Raw genomic sequence first — 9,503 nt, 5'->3', positions numbered from 1 at the left:
TGCAAGTTGCGAGTCCTTTGTAACACCAGCCATCGCATTGCAGATTGCAATCACAAAAGACGGAAGGCTTTTTTAAGGCGAGCTAGCCAACCTCGACGAACCCCCCAAGGCTTTGCAGTGACTCCAATCATGCAGCTGGGATGTTGGCATCGGGCCTCCTCGTGACGCTCGTGAGGAGCCAGAGCCAGACACCTTGTTTGAGCTGGCATTCTTCATTCCGTTCAACGCCCAAGGATGCCTCACGCCTGCTAAGGTATGCTGTCTGTGTCGATCGGTTGGCCCTACCACTTTGTTGGAAACAATGTGCCGCTATCGTATTGTATGTAACCGTGATGTATCTATCACCTATTAGTTTAATTAATCCTACTAGTTGAGCCATGCCACCAAATATATGCCTCGTGCGGTTGGCATCTCTCAAACGTTGACGTGTCGACAACTCGACCCATACAGGGCAACATGATCAAAAAATACAGTAGTTCACGTTATCACGTATGGTATGGCTGCATTCTGTTGTCTCCTTACTCCTGGCAGGGACATTTGATCCACCTGATATCTACGTAACTGCAAATTGCAGCATCATTTGCAAACTGACGTCGCCGTAGGTAGGTAACCAACGCGATGTTTCCCAACAAACACGGCTAGTAATTTTTCGTGCCTGGGCCTGTTTGATATAGGGATGGGGATTTGGCATCTCTGATGTTCTGAACGCCTGTGTCGTGGGTTCAGCAGTTTTACCTACAGTATTCATCAGAAGAACCAGTTAACCGACATATGGCGAACAAACTGCATTGGGAGTTTTGAGACTTCACAGTTCACAAGTCACAACGGACACAAGGCAGCCAGCGTCAGCAACCTGCAACCCCAGTCCCCAGGGCGTTTTCCCTATCCCAGCTGGACACGTGTCCAGTGGATTCGGGGTTCCTCTTCCTCGTCGGCGCGGCGCGCGTGCTGTTACCATCCATGGGGACAACTTGCGCCACCCTGGGTCGCCGGCGGGCGGCGGGGCCTCGCGCAAAGCTGGCAGCAGCAGGATTCCCTCCCTGTTCAGTGTTCACGCGGCAGCAGCTCTGCAGGATGCAGCTGTGCCGTGTGCACGCGATAACGTACTGCAGCGGTGACGCGATCCGAGGCCCGTGCCGTGTACTCCTAGGTAAAATCCATCGCTCTGTGCTGCGGTCCACGGAGGCTGGAATTTGTCAGCTGCTCTTTTGGTTAGGGTCTGTCTCGACTCTCGATGGACTAAACTACTACAAAGTGTAGTCCGTTTTGGATGCTAAATAGAAGGTCTAAATATAGATTAATCATGGTTTAACAAAAAAACTAATAGAGACTAATCGATAAATAGAAGTCATTGGAAAAAAAGGAAATTTTAATGAGTCCATATTTAGCTTATTATCCAATGTCGGACTAAACTTTAGAGCCTAGACGTTCCGCTTTCCATTACTAGCTCCGATCACTGGCTGATGTGCTTGATGTGGCATCGCATGGCAGCGGCGGTGTTGCCTGCCGCTGCTCCTGCTTGATGATCAATGCGGTTAGCCCAATGCCTGGCGCAGACGCGATGGGATGAGACGGGAGTACAAGCCAGTGGATGCTTGGGTTTCGATTTTTCTCGTGCACAGTGCGTGTATGGATCCACAGAGATCTTAAGAAACTGGATAGAAAAACTCTCAAAATCCTAGAATTCCATCAAACACCCTAGATTCTAGAGGATTCTAACATTCAGATATAGAGATTTTTTTTTTCCAGAATCTTTATTTTACAGTCCCCATCCAAACATGCCCTTGGGTGAATCGGACCAGCGGTTTCCTCGGTTGGGCTTGGGCCCACTCCTCAGCTGCTGCAGCTATGTGTGGGACATCGTTTCACTGGGCTCTCCTATCTGTGGCCAGCGGCCCAATATGGTCGAGCTAGCGCACGGGCTTGTGACATTATGGCCTGGCCTGTGGCTTTCCATCGGATGGCGCACGAATGAATTTCTTCTCCAAGCAACGAAGCTACAAGCTAGCCAGGGCTGCCTGACGTATGTGTAAGGTGATTCCGTATTGCATGGAGGCCAGCACCACCTCTTGTCATCTTGCATTTTTAGACCCTCTTTAGATCCATCAGTATTAATCCTTTAGCTGCTAGCAGAGAAAAGCTAACTAATAGCTTTTTTTATTAGTGAGGCTAGCTTGGATGCACTTGATATAAGGTTATTCTCAGCGGAGAGTTTTATGATATTATTTACAAGACTGTCACATTAACTTTTGTATCGGTAATTGTGACAACAGGTTTTATCCAGATAAAACTCTATGAAATTCTTTCTCTCTCTTTTTATAATTGATCTGCCAAAGTCATCAAACCTGCTGACGTGTCACAATACTAAATACAAATGAAATTCATATGAAACTCGCTGAGGCTGAGCTATAAGCAGGAGAGGAATTCAATCGAAGGTCACTGTACTTCGCCGTTGGCGCTAGGTATATAAAAGTACCGGGGTCAACGCAAACAACGCGACGGAAGCCCGTACGCAAGCAATGACGCGACGGACCCCCTCCAGTTACGATGGATGCATGCGCATCCACCTCACGGCTCACGTTAAGGGACACGGCGGCATTCATGCATCGCCATCTCTCCCAGGCCTATAGACCTTAAAAAAAAAATCGTGCCACTGGATCGGCATGAATATGATCGATAGATCTCGCACAGGTACATGTGCGAATGATGACCCATGCATGCATGTATCTGTGCAGGTCGATCTCCATTTAATTTAATTTTTACTATATTTGCATACAGCTTCATTGTTTTTTTTTGAACATCACTCCTCAGTCTTTATTATTCATTAATGTTTGGTCCAGCTGAGTCGCGAACCACCAAACCATTACAAAACTACTTGTACCGACGATGGTCGTCCCTTTCGGCGGGTGTATATACCATAATAATGAATGCACGCAGAAAATAACCTCTAGGCGTCCTCTGAAATGTCGTTCACCAGAGGGAATCTTTTGATCTTTCCAGGCACGCACACACGACGTACTTGACGTGGGTCACCGATCATCAATTCATCATGATGACGGGGGGCCTTGCTCCATTTGTCCTTGCTGCATCGGGTCTTCCCGCGTGTCCAGGTCGCCGGCCGCGTCGGACTCTTGAACGGCCAGCATGCATGCATATGGCCACTCATTAACCGAGGGAGGTCGATCGATCGTATCGTTACCAGTCAGTCTCCTCTCTCGACCCCGCGCACAAGGCAATCTGAAGCCCGATTCGATCGCGAGGTCCGGCGCGGCCCAACCCAACCCCTCCCCCAAGTCTCTCCTCCTGTCCACGCCCGCGCGCGCGGGTATAAAACGCGTCGTACCCGCCGCTCCAGCGGACACGTCTCTTATTACTAGCTTCCAAACTAACTGACCACTGCTATCAGCTGTCATTCATTGCCTGGGACAGGAAGCAAGCGATCGAAGGGGTCGATCGGCTGAACACGAAGGCGGGCGCGTAGAGGTAGAGCCATCATGCTTGCGAGCGCGACGAGAGCAGGGACGACGTCGACCAAGCCCGGCCACGCCGCGGGCGCCGTCCGTGGAGCCGGAGCCGGAGCCGGCGGCAGCGGCACCCCCGCCGTCGTCGTCACCGGCGCCGGGCAACAGGAGGTCACCGTCTCGCAGTTCGTCGCCCAGCTAGGTTCGTTCCTTCTAACAGAAATCGATGATTGAGCTAGGCTAGAGAGATGTTCACAGTTCACAGCACTGTTATTAATTTAATCTGTAGCGAGAGTGATATGATATGATGATCAGATGAGTGATCGCTGATGAAAATGGTGGGTGCACAAAAAAGAATGATTGATTTCAGCTTGCGTTGTGCTTTGGCAGATGAGGCGGCGCGGCTGAGGCTGGACAGCATGCACCAGAGGCTGAGGCTGCTGGAGCAGCAGATGGAGACGCTGGAGGCCGAGGTCGGCAAAGCCAGCAACACTAGGATGGACACCTACGCCTAGTCTTAGTCGCCTAGAGTAGTTGCTAGCGGCTGGCCAGATCGATCCGTCGATCCGGAAGCAGACCACAGACGCATGGATGGTGCCGTCGCTAAAACTATCTCCACAGTTTTGGAGCGACCTGGAAAAGTATGGCAGTTCGTTTGCATCGTCACTCTCATCTTGTGTGTGGAAATGGATGCCGTTCCAAGCATGCGTGCTGGACTTCCTGAATTCTAGAAGAACAGTTAATAGTAGAAGCCAATCTCAGTTGACTAGGAGTATTCAGAGTTCAGACAGTAGCTGATCGAGTGGCTGGGCTTGCGGTCCCCAGTTCCCCTGCAATCTTTGCAACAGCAACACCGTAAGACGGATAGATGGAGACCAGCGAAAACGCACAAATACGGCTGACGCCTGATAGAGAGTCCCTGAGGTTGACAAATTGCACAAAATGATATCATAGAAGATTTCCGTAACAGGTGCTCAGCACCTCAGCACTAGTAACAGTAGTATCCAAACAAAACAAAATGATATTTATCAGAAAGGGAAAAGATGTATCACTTCACCACGAACATATACGTACATTGAAATGTCTTTTGCATGGAACCAGAGCAAAAGTTCATAACACAGAATTTCCTTCTTGAACAAGTCCTTTTGACGACACAACAGTATAGTACATCTCTTGTACAACAGCATGGTACAAATAGTACATCGATACAACAACAACAACAATATAGCCTTTGAGTCCCAAGCAAATTAGAGTAGTCTAGAGTTAAACCCCACCGAGAGCCCCAAGTCACGGTTCAGGCACTTCAATAACTGCTTTCCAAGTACTCCTATTCAAACATAGATCTCTAGGTATATTCTAAGCTTTCAAATCTCTTTTTATTGCCTCCCCCATATCAATTTCGGTCTTCCTCTACCTCTACTCGTTAGCTTGGCTTAGGACTCCACAATGCACTGATGCCTCTGGAGATCTCCTTTGGACATGGCCAAACCACCTCAACCGATGTTAGACAAACTTTTCTTTAATTGGTGCTACCTCTAGACGATCACGTATATCATCGTTCCGAACCCGGTCCATTCTTGTGTGACCGCAAATCCATCGCAACATACGCATTTCTGCAACACTCAGATGTTGAACTTATCGAATCTTTGTAGGCCAACATTCTGCTCGGTCTAATCGCCGTTTTATAGAACTTGCCTTTTAGCTTTTGTGATACCTTCTTATCACAGAGAATGTCAGAAACTTATCGCCACTTGATCCACCCTGCTTTGATTCTGTGGCTAACGTCCGTATCAATATCTCCATCTCTCTATAGCATCAATTCCAGATACTAAAAGGTATCTTTCTTAGGCACTACTTGATCTTCCAAACTCACATCACCCTCCTCATGTACAACTCCGCCAAAGTAGCATCTCATGTAATCGGTTTTAGTTCTGCTCAATCTAAAACTTTTAGACTAGAGGGTCTGCCGCCATAACTCTAGTTTCCTATTTACTTCAGCCTAGCTTTCCTATTTACAACTCCACTAACATCGATACTCAACTAAAAAAAAAAGAACAGATCACATAGTAACAACAAGAAGCAAGCAAGCAAGCCACCACCGCCACAAACCATATAGCCACACGAAGAGCATCAAACTGTATCGCTATTCACAGGCTAACTTGGTCCCAAAGCTGCTGAGGCTGATGGCAAAGGCTTGGAACGCGGAGAGTGGTTGCCGGTAATCCATCGTGAACATATCGTCGCCGACCTTACCAAACTGCAGCAGAACCGTTTTATCATCCACGCTGCTAGTAGGGTCACTGGGGTCGGGAGCAGCCACAAGCTGGAAATTCTTGACTGATGCAACTGTTACCCGCCCATGGAAGTTTAAGCACCAGCACTGCAGGTGCTCATGCCAGCGGGGTGCTTTATTCCGTAAAGTTGTGGGACCCAGGGGCCTCTTGAACTTCGTCTTGAGTGAGTTTTCCCAAGTCTCTTGGGCTGAAGGGCATTCAAGAGTGCAATACATTCTCCTAGGGCCTCTGGATTTGAGCAAGTTGTATTTGTATGAAACCTGTCCAACTTCATAGTTGCCAGCCGATACTTGGGGACTAATCCTTCTGCTTCCAAAACGATGACTAGATCGACTACTTGATGCTTTAGCACCATCATATGGTGGCTTGCTATCATATATTTTGAAGTTTGTCCCCCAGAAATCAGATCTAAACAGGGTGCAGAAGTAGAACTGTATGTTAAGGTGGGGAAACAGGTTCCAATACAAGTATTAAAACATAACAGGAGAACAACAATCTATTCCCTCCGTCCTGAAATATAATGGATTTTGTGTTGTCCTAGTCAAAACTGTCCAAAGTTTGACCAAGTTTATAGAGAAGAGTATTAACGTCTACCATATCAAAGAGATAAATTAAGAAAATATTGGCAGCAGGTGTCATTTCGACTCCCCATGAAACCGCCTCAAAAGGCGCGCCGCCCATGCCGAGCCAATAGGGAAGATATTCCCTGCGGCCTATTCCTTTCGTATGAAGGAACCGGGCTCTAAACCTATTATGATCCAGGGGTTCGAAGGCTAGGCCCCAAACGGTTTCGACAGCCGCCCTAGGATAACAGAGTCAGGGACGACTATGGGTGAGCCTATACGGGGCCGAGGCCCAAGCAATCAAAATGCTTAGGACGCCCAAAGTCGTGTCCGAGACCGGGGGAAAGTCTCCGAATGGAATCCCACCGTAGGGAGGCACCGAGCCACCAAGGCCTAGTGAACGGCCTCGGCACCCACTAGAGAAATCCTCTGGTACTCTTGGAGTGTGTCTCTGGACCGCTAGCCGTCCCCTAGCAAATGGGGTTCGGGCCTCCACTCGGACTACCCGATAACAGCTCACCGGAAGTGCCACCGCTCGTGCCCACTGAGGGTAGCGAGGCACATTCCACCCTTCCTTCCGAGCGAAAAGGAAGCGTGAGGGTCGCATAAAAAGTCAGGGGAACCCCCGATGGCCTTCTCGTTCTATGCAGAGGCTAGGGGGCTCTTCCTGCAACCTTACCGAGACCCAGCGACCCTAGCTCGCACTCAAAGGGGCTCGGCAAAACAAACCCTCCTTCCGAGTGAAAAGGAAGCATGAGGGTCATACAAAAAGACAGGGGAGCTCCTGACGGCCCTCTCACCCTATGCAGAGGCTAGGGGGCTCTTCCTGCAAATATGCCGAGACCCCAGAACTCGGGCTCGCGCCCAAAAGGGGCCTCAGCAAACAAACCCTCACGTGCAAGGGGCGTATAAAAAGTCAGGGGAACTCCTGACGGCCCTCTCGCCCCACGCAGAGGCTAGGGGCTCTTCCTGCAACCTTGCCGAGACCAGAACGGGCTCAGCAAACAAACCCTCCGTCCGAACGAAAAGGATGTGTGAGGGTCAGATGAAAAAGTCAGGAGACCATCGACCGCCCTCTTGCTCCAGGTGAAGGCTCGGGGGCTCCTCTTGCACTTGAAGACCAAGACAAATGGTCCAAGCCCACGCTAGAGGTTTTATTACAAAACACGATAAAGGGCACCGAGCCCGTTACGGTCTAGCGGTTCGAAGGCTAGGCCTCCAAGAGGTTTCGACAGCCGCCCCAGGGCAATAGAGTCAGGGATGACTTTGGGGCAAGCCTACAAATGGCCTAGGCCTGAGCGAACAGTCGCTCGAGGTGTCCTAAGTCGTGTCCGAGACTGGCAGGGAAGTATCCGAATGGGATCCCACCGTAGGGAGGCACCGAGCCACTGAGGCCTAGTGAATGGCCTCGGCACCCACTAGAGAAACCCTCTAGTACTCTTGGAGTGCGTCTCTGGACCGCTAGCCATCCCCTAGCGAACGGGGCTTGGGCCTCCACTCGGACTACCCGATAACAGCTCACCGGAAGTGTCCACGCTCGTGCCCATCGAGGGTAGCCTAGCACATTCCACCCCTCCTTCCGAGCAAAAGGAAGCGTGAGGGTCGTACCCAAAGTCAGGGGGGCCCTGACGAACCTCTCGCTCCATGCGGAGGCTAGAGGGCCTTTTCCTACAGCCTTGCCGAGACCCCCGTAACCCAAACTTGCGCTTAGGGGCTCGGCAAATGCAATAAGAACTACTTGTTCAAACACGAAAATAAAAAAGCCCCTGGAGGAGTAACTCCACTCCTCTAGGGCCTCAGGGGCTACACCCAGCGGGTGCGCTCGCACGCACCCACCGGAACCTCAAGATACAAAACCCAATTCCTACGGGAGCGGGTATGAACCAAACCTAGGCAAACCCTTAGGGAGAGTGCACACACTCCCTCGGAGGCTCAGGGGCTACTATCGGGTACCTTAGAATGGGGTACCCTGAGCAAACAATCAAAAGGGTCGCTAAAGTCCCATCAAAAAGTAAAGCTAGAAGGTAAGCCATGGGCCCCTCACCCGCAACGACCGAGCCCACTAGGCCCTCTGCCTCACCTCAAGCCTCGCGCAGAAGGTCTCAGCACCCTAACGTGAATTCCTCCTCGCGTGAGGCTCGCCATGGCAAGCCTCGGTAGGGGGTGCATTCTCTGTATCGCGCGAGGCCTCTCGCGGCAAGCCTCGGTAACGAATTCGATCTCCGTCTCACGCGAGGCCTCATTCTCCATGTCGCTCGAGCCCAGCTCGTCCATAGCCCGTCGCCCCTCGCCTCGACCGACCCTCTAGACAGCGCGTCATGTCTCATTAATGCTTCAACCACTCCCGCAATCTCAGCCGGATGATGGCTCAATGCCACAGAATGGCCGACGAGACCCGAGGTCGCATCAGCGCCATACCGGCCGGGACAGGGCACGGCAGGGATTACCGGCCACTATGTCCTAACGCTGTGTCCACGATCGGCGCCATACTAGCTGGGACAGGGTATGGCGAGGATTATCGGCCACTATGTCCTAACGCTGTGCCCATGATCAGCCGCCCACTCGAGGCCTCGACACTGTACACCAAGGTCTCGGCTATCTTGGGGTTTGTGCCTACCGAGACCCCTCCACTGCGGTGCAGCCTCGGCACCGACCAAGTCTCGGCCTCGCGCATAGTCCATCCACAGTGGCTTGCACATTCACCATCGCACCCACTCCGAGGCAGTCTCGGTGCTCCCACGACGCACAGGATCAGATGGGACGACCACGCCGCCCCAGTGCTCCAAGGACAGACCACTTCGACGACCACGCCGCCACAGGAACAGGCTACAGGGTCTGGACACGCCGCCTCTGTTCACACGACACCGTATAGTTAGCTCATGTACCATCCTTGTCCTCCCTTCAGGTTATAAAAGGAGAGGACTTGGGTCGTTTTAAGGGAGGATGAAGGAGAGCACCTGGTAACGCACACACACGTGCACATCCTAGCCGCCTGAGAGCAACGTCTCAGACAGCCCTCACGACACCCTATCGAGACCTAGGACTAGCTCCCTCTCTCCCTTAGCTTGTAACCCCCTACTACGAGCACTTTGGTGCAAGGAATGCAAGATCGATCTCTCAGACTGGACGTAGGGCATCGATTGCCTGAACCAGTATAAACCTTGTGTCTCTTTGCATCACCATCC

General features: G+C 51.3%; 2 protein-coding genes across 2 annotated transcripts; one reads left to right on the top strand and one right to left on the bottom strand.

The window, feature by feature from the left end:
* Nucleotides 1-3,348: 3,348 nt before the first annotated feature.
* On the top strand, nucleotides 3,349-4,429 carry LOC136531044 (uncharacterized). The gene is made up of 2 exons (XM_066523758.1): nucleotides 3,349-3,663; nucleotides 3,852-4,429. The coding sequence occupies exons 1-2, from the start codon at nucleotides 3,495-3,497 to the stop codon at nucleotides 3,974-3,976; spliced, it is 294 nt and encodes a 97-aa protein (XP_066379855.1). The 5' UTR covers nucleotides 3,349-3,494; the 3' UTR covers nucleotides 3,977-4,429.
* Nucleotides 4,430-4,604: 175 nt separating this feature from the next.
* LOC136531045 (tubby-like F-box protein 1) lies at nucleotides 4,605-6,216 on the bottom strand (the record flags this gene model as incomplete). The annotated part of the gene is made up of 1 exon (XM_066523759.1): nucleotides 4,605-6,216. A coding segment is annotated over one exon (612 nt), but the record flags the coding sequence as incomplete, so codon positions are not given.
* Nucleotides 6,217-9,503: the final 3,287 nt, after the last annotated feature.

Source organism: Miscanthus floridulus, unplaced genomic scaffold (assembly GCF_019320115.1).
Source record: "Miscanthus floridulus cultivar M001 unplaced genomic scaffold, ASM1932011v1 fs_266_7_8, whole genome shotgun sequence".
NCBI classification, from domain to species: Eukaryota; Viridiplantae; Streptophyta; class Magnoliopsida; order Poales; family Poaceae; genus Miscanthus; species Miscanthus floridulus.
Note: the sequence above shows the minus strand (reverse complement) of the source record. Positions and strands in the feature narration are given on the sequence as shown.

Coding starts and splice junctions, on each gene's coding strand:
- LOC136531044 (XM_066523758.1), top strand. CDS start 3,495: ATGCTTGCGAGCGCGACGAGAGCAGGGACGACGTCGACCAAGCCCGGC. Junction 3,664..3,851: donor GCAGTTCGTCGCCCAGCTAG/GTTCGTTCCTTC, acceptor GTGCTTTGGCAG/ATGAGGCGGCGCGGCTGAGG.